The 15318-nt window shown below is 33.6% G+C and overlaps 1 protein-coding gene and 1 long non-coding RNA gene across 10 annotated transcripts in view; one reads left to right on the top strand and one right to left on the bottom strand.

Annotated features, from left to right (window-relative positions):
• The first annotated feature begins 479 nt into the window (after positions 1-479).
• Positions 480-10091, top strand: LOC127946861 (uncharacterized). Its single transcript, XR_008151184.1, has 9 exons — positions 480-561; positions 1388-1464; positions 2291-2332; positions 2439-2497; positions 4229-4400; positions 4904-4960; positions 5492-5572; positions 5858-6024; positions 8002-10091. It is a non-coding gene; the product is annotated as an uncharacterized LOC127946861 (long non-coding RNA).
• Positions 9078-15318, bottom strand: part of tubgcp6 (tubulin, gamma complex associated protein 6) — a 20662-nt gene continuing 14421 nt past the window's right edge. For 8 of the 9 annotated variants that reach the window (XM_052543644.1, XM_052543645.1, XM_052543646.1 and 5 more), the window contains 8 exons: positions 14516-14674; positions 14254-14422; positions 13049-13190; positions 12691-12885; positions 12479-12611; positions 11249-11462; positions 10964-11157; positions 9078-9378 (listed from right to left, as the gene is read on the bottom strand). In XM_052543644.1, coding sequence (XP_052399604.1) covers positions 9287-9378; positions 10964-11157; positions 11249-11462; positions 12479-12611; positions 12691-12885; positions 13049-13190; positions 14254-14422; positions 14516-14674 — 1298 coding nt within the window. In that variant the 3' untranslated portion in view covers positions 9078-9286. The remainder of the gene's footprint in view (positions 9379-10963; positions 11158-11248; positions 11463-12478; positions 12612-12690; positions 12886-13048; positions 13191-14253; positions 14423-14515; positions 14675-15318) is intronic. The other variant, XM_052543642.1, reaches the window with a different exon arrangement.

The following is a 15318-nucleotide window of genomic DNA, read 5'->3' as shown; positions in this document are numbered from 1 at the left end:
GTGTCACATGATGCAGAGATGGATCCACACACACACACACACACACACACACACACACACACACACACACACACACACATATATATATATATATATATATATATACTTATATATACACATACAAATTATTATATAAGACTAGCCAACGAATGAACATGCAAACTTTGAATGGTAACAATTTGCCATTGTAGTCCAGCAGAGGGTATTGTTGGATAGAAGTTAGCAAGCTTTCCAACACCAAAGACAAAACAACACTTTATCTTTCCTTATGAGGTATTATATATGATTTGAGTTCCGCATCCTTTTTGACGACAAACTGCTTTTTAAAGGATCAATTATGGTGCTTTATTTATGTGTATTTTGCAGCAGGTTACATTCTAACTAAATAGGACTTCATTTCCCAGCATGCAACAAAAGCAGTTCCGGATTGTCTCTGAGCAGCTGCATGCTGGGAAATGTAGTCCTCATCCTTGTATTCCGTTCCTGCCGTCCCCGACGCGAAAGATGCCGGCCGTACACCACAAATTATTACTCGAGGAGGCTTTGCAAGACAGTCCGCAGGTAAAAAAATAATTTTACCGGACTTTTGTTTCAATGCTTTAGTACTAATAAATGTTTGGTTTTGTGCGCTTAGCGTTGCAAAACTGATGACGCGGTCGTCGCGACACGCGTCACAGCACGTAACGTTATGTGCCAGCTTATCTAAATAAAACATCGTTTTATGTTACATGTATGATTCATTTTAATAGATTTTTTTTTAAATCTCAGATAAGCGCCATAGACGAGATGCATCCTGCACATTTGTTGATCATATGTTTATAAATATGAGAGACGCGCGTCAAACATACGTGTATCTGATGCTACTACGCTTTAAGGTTGTAAATGTGTTGCTAGTAGTGGAGTTGTGAATGAAGGGGCCTTCATGAGGTGTTGTTTAGGTGGTCCAATCCGTCTGATACTGATACATTAGACCAGATGAATCAGATATTAATATCACATCAACGTCAGGTCAGAAACAACAACAAATGCTGTTCAGTTTCCACTCTGCAACTGACAGGTCTGAGGCATCAAGTGAAACACAAAAAAACATTGTTTCATGCATTGCATGATTGCATGCATAAGTCATAATTAGGCCTAGTAATTTGCATGTTATTTAATAGCTTAATGATTTACTTTATATGCAGTTATACCCTATAATGCAATGCACACCTGGCCGTTGACTTTGTTTGCATTGGAAACACACCCAGAAGTCTGTCCTGATCGCTGACAGAACACACCCAGCATGCTTCACTCTGCACGAATGCTTGTTGGGTTCATTTAGCACATCTGACACTGTGTGTATGGAGAATTGTGTGCGTCTTGTGCTCATTGGCGTTTGTGTTTGCAGACGCGGTCCTTACTCAGTGTGTCTGAAGAGGATGCAGGCACACTCACTAACTACACAGACCAGCTGCTCCAGCACAGGTACACACACAACACACATTTCCACATTGACTTCATCAGTAAAGTTGTCTGTATTTTTAAATAAATGTTCAGTTTGTTGTGCACAAATTATCAGTCATCTGCTTTCATTTTGTTTTATTATTCATTAATTTATAGAATTTATAGAATGTTAGTTTTTTTGTAATTCTCTCTGATGATTAAATGTTTGTTACTGTTCCTTCAAGATTCTTACATTCAATTTTAGTTTTATTCTTTTTTAGAATGTTTACATAAATATTTAGTTAATTTTTTTTAATGGATTTTTAAAAGTGTAAATAATAATAATAATAAACTATTTAATTAACTTGTGTATATAGCTTTATATTTATCTTTGTTAAAATTAACATCATATTACATTTCAAGCAGACAGTTAAAAATTACTTTTTAATAATAATAAAATATATAATATTTATTTATATTATAATAAATATATTTTGTCTATTATATAATTAATTTACATAATTAAATTTCTTGAACATTGATTACATTCTAAGTAGACAGATCAAATTGCTTTTTTTAATAATAAAAAGTTTTAACATTTATATCACTTATTAAAATAATCATTTTTTTTGTTATCCTTTCGATTAATATTCATATTTATAGAAAAATGAATTGTTATTTTTATATTCCTCAAATCACTCTTAATCACAATCTCTGTTTAAATGCTTGTGTACCTTTAAGGCTCTTTTAAAAATTCTTTTAAGGCTTTTTATACAGTGAATGTATGCATTTTTTATGATTGTCAAAGGTAAGATCCCTGAGTGTCAGGTAATCAGATATTTTAAAGTGCTGTGACGTTTGTTTTCAGAGATCAGCACACTGAAGGAGATATTCGGCATCGCCAGAGATGGTATGAGGTTAAGAATATCTCTTTATTAATAATGGATGAAAGAAAAACAGTTCTGTGCTAAATGAAAACCACTTTCACCTCTTTCTGTGTCTCTGTGTCTCTCCAGAGCGTGAAGCTGCCATGGTGAAATATAGTCGTTTACCTAAGAAGAGAGAAAATGAAAAGGTAAATATTGATCAGATTTGTCTGCTGGCATGTTCTGTGAAACCCATCAATCAGAATCCAGCAGTGAGCTGTTAAATGTGTGTGTGTGTGTGTGTGTGTGTGTGTGTGTGTGTGTGTGTGGACAGATAAAAGCTGAGGTGGTGAGAGACGCAATCACTGCTTCACTCTTTCACAGAGCAGCTACATTTGAACGCTTTTGTGAATATCAAATAATATACTGGATGCACACTCGGGAACACACTTCAGCTTATGCATGTGGTCTAGCGGTGGGCTGTATATGAAGAAGTAGTTCATATTCTCCAAAATACTGGTCAGTGACAAAATACTTCATAATTTAATTTAATTTAATTTAATTTAATTTAAAAAATATTTAATATTATTGAAATAATCATTTCAAAAATACTATTTGCTTGGCATTTAGTAATATTGTTAATAGTATTATTTATATACATTTTAATATGAATATTATTAATATAAACTGGATATTAATCCAGTTATTTATTGAATATTAGTATGTTTCAATCTTGTTTAAAGTAAACAAATGTAAAAATAAATTATTGTATTTCTAATGATAAAATGATTTTATTTTTAAAATAATAAAGCAAAAACTATAATTTTATTTGTTGTGTTTTTGGATTTTTATTAATTTGACTTATGATGATTATTATTGTTTTTTGTATTTATTTTAATATTCAGATATTTTTGAAACACCATATTATACTTAAAAAAGTTGAAATAATTTTGTTTTAATAATAATGATATTATACTATTTATCTTAAACCAATATTATTTATTATTTATTTTACACTACACTTTCAGGAAAAACTTTCAGTTTGTTGCTTGATTGTTTTTTAAGATTAATATTTATATTTAAAGTTCAGTTAGTTATTCATCATATTACCTTCTCAGTAGACAAATGTAAAAAAGATCGTATTTTTTATGACAACAATTAGTATATTATTTATATTGCTTATTAAAATTTCACTTAAAAATATGTATTTCATTTGCTTTATACAAATCTTTACACATAAAAGTAAAAAAAATCAGATATTTTTTTGAAAAGCATATTATATTTCAAGTAGACAAATTTAAAAATAAATTATTTTATTTCGAACAATAACATTATTATATTATTTATATTACTCTCAAAACATTTTCAATTACAATATTTTGTGCTTGTTTTGTTTATATTAATACTGCTATTTATATTAATATTAATTGTTATTTATTAAACATTGGTGTGTTTTTTGTCATTAAATTGTAAGCAGACAAATAAAAAAAGATAAAATTTTTAGAAATAAAATAATCATCATATTTATATTTCATATAATTTTATTATTTTTTAAAATGCTATTTTATTTGCTTTGTATCTTTTAGAATAATAGTTATATATATATATGGATTCTTAATATCACATTGTTACAGCTGCTTTTTAAAAGCAATAAAGCAATAAGACGTTCAAGTGTGTTTCTTTGCAGCTTGTCTCACGACATCACTAATGCATGACCTCTCATGACTTTATGCTTCAATGTTAGTGTTATTTGTGTGCATATGGACTGGATGTGAGTGACTCGTGTGTGTGTGTGTGTGTGTGTGTGTGTGTGTGTGTGTGTGTGTGTGTGTGGCACTCTCATCCAGAAAGCCGGTTACCTCAACATCAGGAAGTACGGCTCCCTTTATATCTGATGAATCATTACTCAAGTTTAACATTGAACTCTCTGTGTCCTGCAGTAAGACGGGTCTGGTGATGACGGTGTGGGACCGCTTGTTCTTCTTCACGCTCGGGGGGAACCTGATGTGTCAGCTGCGGGATGGTCCTGGATATGGACAACTGTTCTGTCATGACCATCGAGTGTGAGGAGCGCCGCTACTGCTTCCAGATCACTTCACCCAACGGCAGAACGTATGTCTGAATCTGTCAAACGAGTGTTTGTGGTCTCAACAGGCTTTATCTGTCAGCTCAGGACGCTCCCAGGCTGTTCTTGGAGATCAATTGGGAGCAACAAACAAGAGATATTAAGTGCAACTTTTAAAAAACAAACTAAATAATAAATATTATTAAATATTAGATTTATTTTTATGTAATAACCTATATATAAAATTCTATATGATTTAATAGTATATATATATGTGACAGAAGGCATATATATATATATATATATATATATATATATATATATATATATATATATATATATATATATATAATGGTGAGAATTACCTAAATAAGCTGCATTTTGTGAATTAAAGGAATTGCTCTCTGATTCTTCAGTAAGAAGGAATATGAAGAGGTATTCACACTCTTATATAAGGATGCTTTGCAGAATACACTCTTGATTATACACTGATTTATACTACATTATGCTGTACATTCTTTCAGCGCACTTCTTTAATTTTTCTCCACAGTGGATTTGCACCCTCAACAACATTTCCAGACAGAATTATCTAACCGACAAGCCTGAGGTATGTCTGTCTGTCTGTTTTATTTGTCTGTCAATTATCTACCCAGATTATAGCAATTACACCATGGTAACTTATATATTTATATATATGTGACAAATATATATATAAATATATATTTGTTATAAATATATAATAATCCAGTACATAATGTGAGCTCTGAGGGAATAACTTGGCAACATCCTAACAACTGGAAGGTAAATGAATATGCAAATAATAATTTAGAATGAATTATTAATAACTTTTTAAATAAATTAAGGCTAAATGTATGTAAAAAATAATTAATGCAATAAATATTATTACGGTATTCTCTATTTATTTTGTCACACACACACACACACATATATATATATATATATATATATATATATATTTATTTATTTAATTAGAGGCAAAAACAAATGTAACTTTAAAAAATTATAGTTTACTTTTTTATGTATTATTTATTTATTTTTGCATGTATCAGACACCTAATGTGAGCACTGAGTGAATCCATGTATCTGTCAGTTGAAGTGTGTGTGTGTGTGTCTTCAGGTTGCATCAGACGGCTCTGCAGGCTGTGACGCCCATCACCAGCTTTGAGAAGCGAGCAGAGGGTTCTCCTAAAACCGACTGGTACTAATATTTCATGATGATTAAACATTCATGCATTTCTGATTTGATATGATATGCATTTAGCTGACGCTTTTATCCAAAGCAACTTACAGTGCATTCAGGCTATACATATATATATTTTTGATATTATCAGTATATGTGTTCCCAGGGAATTGAACCCATGACCTTTTGTGCTGCCAATGCAATGCTCTACCACTGAGCCACAGGAACACTATAGTTTATTCAAAAGTTTTAATAGATCTTTCTGAGCCACTGTTTAAAATCCACTGTTTTTCTCCTCCATAGAGTGACACCAGGCGGTGTGTCCTCCAGAGAGCCTCAGAAACCCCTCGAGCCTGAGGATCTGATCGTCCCGGGAACACCAATCCAGTTTGACATTTGTTTTCTGTCAGACGCACAAACCCCTTTGGTGAGGAAGATGGAGGAAGATGATGATGATTCAGACACACATGGTGAGACGAGCCTGTTTCAACTCCACACAATGGGGAAGTAAATAAATCACTAGCAAAGAAAAGTACTGCTTTTTTATTTTACATAAGTACACACACACAGTATATATATATATATATATTATTAGATGATGTTTAATGATTGAATTATTTTATGTACTATACATTCGTATATATATATCTATCTATATATATCTATATATATATGTAACGGAAACAGGTCAATTTAGCTCAAAGGGAATCATTTAAGATTTTAAAGGGAATTTGAACAGAATCACTGTTTCACGGCGGTTCACGGAGACGCGCCTGCGGTTCAGTGAACGAGCCGTTTAACATCAAATCTGCGCTGGATACTAATATCCAAACTATAGTGAAAACACTATCAATTAGCGCAGTAACAAGATCGGCAGTTTAAGACATTAACTTGTAAGCACAAAACACAAGATACTTCTCTTTTCAATATGAATAAGGCTTTATTAGATAAATCTAAGACATATAAACTAATCTAACACATAAACACACGCACACACACATTCCCACAAGTTGCAGGAAGGTCGAAAGTTAGGGAAAGGTGAGTTTAAGAGAATGGAAATATGGAATCCCAAGTTTACAGCAAAACTTAAATTGCATAGACATGAACAACCATCAATCACGTAATTAGCACTCGCATTGAGTTCCTCAATGGGGTTAAAATTATATGAGATACACCAGCACAACAAATATCTGGGAATACGTTGCCTTCGTTTGCTGTGAAAGGGACTCCCGTTGAAAGGGGTATCCCGGTGTCGCTGATTGGCTGGAAGTTCAGTAGTGGCTGAAGTGACGTCTTGGGAAGCCCGTGCTTGGGCATTGGCTGAAGGTGCAGAGTCATGTGCACTGGTTGAAGTTGAACGGGCACCTGAGGTCAGGCGTCGGAGACTCGACGTTACAAAACTTAACTCAGAACACGAAACTCTCAAACGGAAAAGAAAAGAAATAAAGTTTGACGAGACTAGGTTGTGTTCCTTCGCATTGTGGCATAGTAGCAGCAGGCAGGCACGCTGGAACCGCGCTCAAAGAACAATGACTAACCGCATGGCTAGATGCTACAAGCTAAGAGCAGGCATGACTAATAGCATGACTGATAGCACAAGCAATGCTAGACTAAAAGCAGAAGTTCATGGGGTCCAATGTATTTAAACTTCCTTGTCGGCCACCCCTCAAATGTTGCCTTGACCAATCAGATATGGTCTTGAGTCTGGGGTATCATACATACATACATACATACATACATACATACATACATACATACATACATACATACATACATACATACATACATACATACATACATACATACATACATACATACATACATACGCTTACCTCAGCGTCGCATTCCGTACAAGTGGCTCGTTTCAGTGCAGCTTAAATCTGTGTACGCTGATGGGGAGCAGGTGTGACCGATCAGCCCATAATGAGGACCTACAGATGTTCTACATTGGTTTCCACGCCAACGTTAATTCCTCTGGGACTGCTCATCACACACAAACATATCTTTTGGATAACATTAATTCATTTGATAGGTCCTTATATATTTACATAAAATATCACGGTTAAAACAAATACTGAACAAACATTAACAGGACATTTACCATGGTATTCTTTTAAAATACCATTGATTTGGAAAAAAAAACATTGATACGAGGATATTAAATGTTTTAATGTGCATTTTATAATAGGTAATAAAAGTCTTTAAATCAACAAAAATATTAAATTAGTGTAATCTTATTACATGTATTAATATTCAAACATATAACTAGCCATACTATACTAAATAATACAAATATTATACATGTACAATTTTTAAGTTTTAAATGTTTAGAATACATTTTTAATATATTTATATTAAAAATTAAGAATAAATTAGTATAATAATATGTAATATTATTTTATTTTCCCCTTGTGATTTTCATGACTTGAACGTCAACTCTTGGTCAGGACCCTGAAGCTCTGGCTCAGCTCCTGAAGTCGATGCCGGACCAGACGAGCTGGACTCAGAGGCCTGATCTGAAAACAACACACACACACTCACTCCTCGCAGCTCCAGACAGACTACTGAAGGAAAAACAACAGGTGATCGAGTGAACAAGCTCATTCGTTTACCACTTACCTAATTTTAGATGCTTCTGATGAAGGATCAAGTCTTTTTTGTAACCTTTCAGTTTGAACACATTAGACATGGTTTTACAAGTTCAAGGAATAATTCACCCAAAAATTAACCTTTCTACCGTTTCCTCAGCGAATGACAGATGCTCAGTCAAGAGTACTGCATGACTCTGAATATAGAGCTTGAGTGCTGTCCACAGTTCAACAGAGTAAATTACTGTTTCAGTTTCATTGTGTGGAAAAGTTGTTCATTTTTTGGGTGTACTGTCACTTTAAGGCAAGTCTTATTGATTCAGTTAGCAATGTGATTGTCATTTACACTTCATTAGAGTTTAAAATTGTTTCCTAATGTCAGATGTTTTAGCTTTTTAAAGGATAATTTATGCTGTTGATTATGATACAGGAAAGGTTTAGAAAACTCACACTTCGTTATCACCTCCATGAAACCTGAACATTTGCACTTTCTTTCTTCCTGTTGCCTCTGAAATGTTAAATGCTGATTTTCATAAGCATCAAGCTGCCATGACACTTTCATTGTGATGCTGTTTATAATAACATCTTGCAAAGCCTGTGTGAAAACCAATTTGCATACTAGCAATGATTTAGGATGCAGTTTTAAAATATGCATTCATGAATGCTAATACTGCTTCAGAAAATACTTTTGTGGCGTTTTTGGTAAAATTTCAAATGTATAAACAAATGTTAAGGGATAGTTTTCCAAGAAATGAACATTTGCTGAAAATGTGTTCACCTTCAGGACATCCAAAATGTAGATGAGTTTGTTTCTTTATCAGAACGGATCTGCAGTTGTTTTAACTGTTGAAATCCAAGTGCCTGAAAGTTGTTTACAAATCTTGTTTACTTTGTGACCATTTCTAACTTCCTTTATGAGTCCTGAGAACAAAATCTGAAAATTAAATAGTTTATTTTACACATCTCCTAGCCTGCGTGGAGAAAAGCGTCTGTGCACACATCACGACAGGAAACACTGCACTGCATCACTACAGAGCAAAACAGATTTGAGTTTGTCACTGAAAAACAGCTACGAGCAATCGTGGTCGATGGCTTTGGTTATAGACACACTGACACGACACTAAAGCAGCAGGTCAGAGGTCACTCAAGAGTCTTTGTAGTAGTTATTGAGGTTGATCCGCAACAGGAAGTCCTCCAGATGGGGCTGATAACCTTTATCCACCAGTTTGGTCACCACTGCAGAAAATACAAGCATAAATACAGTCATTCAACATTTATTTTTTAATGCTAATATATATATATATATTTTAATGATTTTCAAACTGTAAAACAGCCTCTTTATAAACATTAATTTGAACTACTCTTAAAATATGACTGATCAAATTTACAGACTTGTTGCATAGTGATGATGTTAAATTAAGTTGCTGTATACAAGAACTCTTGACTGACATTAATAAAAGAGTTCAAGAACAGATCAAATACTACAGAGGAGTAGGATATAGATCCTTTAGAGCCGTTTCATTACAGGTCTGAGCATCCTGATGCTACATTTGGCGTGCATGAATCTCTGAACAAGCTGCATTTGTGATGACTTTGTTGGCAACCATGCAGTATTTATTTAGCCAGGTTTTCAAAGACCGCACCATCTGGTTAGTTTCACAGCGGCTCCTTTTATTGAGCATATGACAGCAGTAATAAAGAGAGAGTGTCATGTGGTTGGTGGTTTAATTCTCCACAAAAAAAGATGCCAATTGATTTTACAAGTCTGAATTATAAAGGAGATGCTCAATAGTGTGGATGGGCTGAACATGATAAATCTGTTGTAATGTTCTGCACAGATTGCCAGGCTTTTCAAGAAAAAGGGTATGAATTTACAGTTATAGACATGTATATTTTCCAGGAATTAATTGCAGATCATGCTAATAAATAAAATAAATGCTAATAAATTAGTTTTGACAGTTTCTTTTTTTTTTCACGGAACCGTAAAAGAAACCGATCAGTAAATATAAAACATATTTTTGATGTTAAGAAAAGTTCTGTTAAAAAAATGTTTAGTGTGTATGTGTTTATCTATGTATAAACGATATATAAAGCATATATTAACGCTATTAATTGCATTTAAAATAAAAGTTGTTGTTTACATAATATGTATGTTAACTGCCTATTTATTATGTGTATATAAATATACACATACAGTATATATTTAGAAATTATTTACATGTATATACATTTATATTCTTATATTTTATATTATATATTAAATATATAAAAAACATATTTTCTTAAATATATACATGCCTGTGTTTGTAATTATATATGCATTATATGTAATACATAATTTATGTGTGTATATTAATTACATGATGTATTATGTAAACAAAAAACTTTTATTTTGGATGCGATTAATCATTTGACAGCTCTAATATGTGTGTGTGTGTGTGTGTGTGTGTAATATAAATATATATATAAAATATAAATATATTTTTTAATGTTACGAAAATGTTTCTATAAATATTTTAATAGAAATAAAAATATATATTTTAATACTTTTTCTTTTCTATAGAGCTTTCAAAGATTTTCCTTTGCTTTTTAAATCTACTTGGTACAACAACAACAAAAAAAGGAAAAATGTATAATATTATTATATGTATTATTATATTTATATGTATTATATGTATAAATATTGCTGTATATAGTTGATATCAGGTTGTGGTGACTATATAGGCACACATCTGTCAGTATCTGGACGGGCAGGTGTGTGACGCTCTTATCTTATCGTTCAGTCACAGAAATCTGATCATTGGGGTCAGGAGCAGCTCACCTTTGAACAGGAAGCGGGAGTAGTATTTGAAGGTGTTGTAGGACTGCTGCATGGCAATGAAACTGGGATGCACCGGCTCCCCCTGCTGGAGCTCCCACGGCTGCGCGATCAGCTGGCCGCGAAACTTCAGGATCAGACTAAAGATGCTGTGGATGATGTTCATGACCGGGGCAGCTTTCTCCGTCAGCAAACCTCTGAGAGAGTAAAAAAAAAACCATCCCAGCTTCATCTCCTGCTGCAGATATCTGTAAACGAACAGTGAATGTGTCATGAGTGTGTCCTCACCTGAAGATGGCTCTGTTGAGGTATTCGGCGTGTGTGCGGTGGATGGCGTCCAGGTCGTTGGCGCTGCTCAGTTTGTGTGTGAACTCGCTCCAGGACACCTGAAGGATCTGGTTAGCGATGTAGCCCTGGATCACCTTCACAAAGTGCTGCATCTCGTGTCTGTAGAGCTGCAGCTGATGAAACTGAGCGGAGCGACCGGCACCTTTCACCAGCGCTGAGACACACGAGGAGGACACGTCCATATAAAACGGTTCAAGAACCAGGGCAGTGTCATTTACAATTAATTTGAACCAGGCACAAATACAAAAATTTTAATTGTCATTTTTGAATTAAGGTATTTTCTTTTTTTTGTGATTTATTTTGGATGTACAAGTTATTTTATATATAGTACTATTTTTCTATATTATTTTAAAGCTTTTTATTATTTATTTTATTTTCCCCCCAAATATATAAATGTAATGTTAATAAAAATGTTAGTGAAAACATACTTAAACTCCACAATTCATTAAAATCTTCCCACCAACTTGGTTTCAAATGCAGTCTTCCCACTTGCTCATCGCAATGCATTCTGGTATTGTGTTACCCATGAAGGGAACCTTAAATTTTCTTTCAACTTTCCTAAACAAATTATATATATATATTTAATATTTATAACTCTGCTGCCTCCTGTTTGGAACAAGCCTTAAAGCCTATGTTGATCTGTATGAAACCATTATGACAGATTTAAAACCCTTTTTTATGTGTCTTTCCCTCCTTGTGCAAGGTGTCAATGGTCGTCTTTCGGACAACTGTCAAGTCAGCAGTCTTCCCCATGATTGTGTAGCCCACAGAACCAGACTGAGAGACCATTTAAAGACCTTTGCAGGTGTTTTGAGTTAATTAACTGATTAGAGTGTGACACCAGGTGTCTTCAATATTGAACCTTTTCACAATATTCTAATTTTCTGAGATACTGAATTTAGGATTATCCTTAGTTGTCAGTTATAATCATCAAAATTAAAAGAGTCTGTGTGTAATGAATGAATATAATACAAGTTTCACTTTTTGAATGGAATTAGTGAAATAAATCGATGATGATATTCTAATTATACGACCAGAACCTGTATTTTCATGACCAGCAAATGAGACTAAAGACTGAATTGGACACAAAACGAACATTTCTTTGTGCGGAGATTTTCATAGTTTTACTGAGTGTGTAATGCGAGGCAGAAAAAAAGAGCGACATCTCACCCGTCCTCTTGAGGTGAAACCAGACGTCTCGGAGGGACCACACCATGTGTTTGAGCTGCAGCAGGAAGGAGAAGAGTCTGTTGTATTTGTTCAGACAGCTGTCTGTGATGACGATATTCACCGGCCAGTCCACCTACAGACAGAACGAGAGAGAGATGACGAGAATATCACATCAGGATCTGAAGAAATGAACACAGTGGGCATCTCTTGACCTTGTAGCGGAGCTCCAGACAGTTCAGCGAGTCTGGTGCGTGAGGATGGAAGATCTCCGGGAGGTATCGCAGAGCGAATGTGAAGTGAGCCGCCAGCTCGCTGTCGCCGTGAACGCTGTACTGTAAGGCCTTGTTGAGAATGGAGTTCAACACCAGCGGGGTCAGCAGCTCACCGGGCGTCTGACCACTGCCCAGCTGAACACACAACACACGACCATAAGCATTGCAGTAGTATCTTTATACATACATCACATGACCTCATTATGCTGCAAAGTTAGTTCAGAAAGAGGCATCAGGTTATCTTTCTAATGTTTAATGTGTCATTTTTAATCAGGTTTTGTAGAAAAACTGTTCAGACCTTCTCAAAGAGCTGATCGCTGAGAGAGAGGGCAAACTCTCCATCCTCCATTAACAGAAAATGCCTGAGTGTCTCAAAGTGCTTCTCCACACCCAACTCCACGAAGAAATAATCCACCACGGCCTTGTTTACCATAGACACACTGAGAGAGAGAGAGAGAGAGAGAGAGAGAGAGAGAGAGAGAGAGACAGAGAGAGAGAGAGAGAGAGAGAGAGAGAGAGAGAGAGAGAAAGAGATTCAAATGTATTTGTTCTTGTTTTTTTATTTTTATTAAGGGATTTCTCTTTTGTTTACAGTTTACATTAGGTCTGAGGCATTAGGAACTGATTTCACAATTCAATTTGGATTTCGATTTGAATAAAAAAAAAAAAACACATTTCAGCTGCAATGTAAACAGCCCTGAGTACATTATGACCCAAATTATCAATGTAACTATTTTTTTTTAAACATTACATTTATTTTTTTATTTATTGGTCAATTATATCTATTTTTTTTTCATTTAAATTTTTTTTATTTGATTTTTTTTTTTAATAATAATAATAATAATAAAAAAAAAATATATGATTTTTCCCCCCTTTTAATGAATACATTAATAACAGAGCTTAAAAAATATATTAAATTAATACTATATATTTAAGTACAGATTTGAACATAGAAATATAGATATAAAGATAGATATAAATAGTATATAAAACTTTTAGTAAAAGTTTTAGTAAATTTTATAGTTTTTTTATTTTTTTACTATTTTAAATGTCTATATAATATTTTCTTTACATTTGTATTTCAACTTTAGTACATTGTTAAACTAAATGAAAAAGAGAAATACTCTCTTTGAAACTACCTGAAATAAGCTGTTTCAATATTATAAGTTCACATTTATTTTAAGTAACAAAAATGGTTTTAATCTTAGTTTCACTTTAAGTTAAATACAATAACCCTGATTCAGACCAATAACTTGCCTCACAAATTCAAAGAACTGGCTCATAAAAATCATTTGTCCTTGAATCTTACTGTACAAATTCATTCTGTTTGTTTTGCACTGAACAAACTAGGACTCCTTCATCCCAAAGGTATAAATTAAAATATATAAAATAAAGTGTTTATTAAATTTAGTTGGATGCTTTATATGAAATGCTGAGATTTGAAAAGCAAATTTGCATAGTTCAAATACAGAATGTGGTAAATCAGAAAATAAATGTACATACTGTGTAATCAGTGGTGTTGTAACTGAGTGTTTCATGAGAACAGGAAGTGGCATCATCTCATTGAGCTGAACAGCAGAGATGTCAGTGGCCCTGTGCAGAGACGGATCTATAGGAAGACCGTTCGGACCCCGTGTCACCTGCAGCAGCAGCTCGGAGTCCGGAGCCGAAGCTAGAGCAGGAACGACAACACTAACCTCTCAGTTTCTGACTAAGAAAGAAAGCTCTAGTGGTTCATGATGGAGGCAGACGGTCCAGTACTCACTCATCAGGCCGTACGAGTCCTGGTACTGCTCCACTTGGTACTGTGAGGCTAGGCTGAGAAGATAACGATCCTCTGGACTCTCTTTAGGGGACAATCCCAGTCCCAGAGCCCAGGCAGACAGTCCCTGATCCAGGGAGAACAGCTCTCTAGGGGGCGCTGCTTTACAACATTACAAACACAAACGATAGGAAACCATTAACCACAGTGGATTCACTTTGTGTTTGACCAACAGACATCAAAAGTAGGGATGTTCATTTTATTCATTTAATTAATAGAATCAGTTAAACAGTTTAAAAAGTCATTCATTTTTTTATTTTCATTAATTTATCAAAAAAATAAAAAAATATTAATATATTTGCTACACATATTTTAAAAAAATCGTATTATATAAGTCGCGTATAATAAATTGCATTTTATTATTTCATTCAGAAATATGCCTAATGCCGACTTGAAATGTTTACAAACATTATAATAAACTTTAAACACAGGCTATTTAAGGTCGCATCACATTACCTTTCATTAAACACTATTTAAAAAAAGAATAATAAAAAAAATAAGCCTTTAAGAAGTTATAGCAATATAAACGACAAGCCAAAATGAATACATTTAGGCTAAAACAATTTTTTTAATTTATTTTGTAAAAATATATTTCTAGTATAGGCCTATTTATTAGTTTTATTAATTTGTTACACACACACACACACACACACACATATATATATATATATATGTGATATGAAGACCATGTAAGTCCTTATGTTCTGTTTAATTTAATATTTATTTGATTTAATATATATTTCAAT

The sequence above is a fragment of the Carassius gibelio genome, chromosome A25 (genome assembly GCF_023724105.1).
Source record: "Carassius gibelio isolate Cgi1373 ecotype wild population from Czech Republic chromosome A25, carGib1.2-hapl.c, whole genome shotgun sequence".
NCBI lineage: Eukaryota > Metazoa > Chordata > Actinopteri > Cypriniformes > Cyprinidae > Carassius > Carassius gibelio.
Note: the sequence above shows the minus strand (reverse complement) of the source record. Positions and strands in the feature narration are given on the sequence as shown.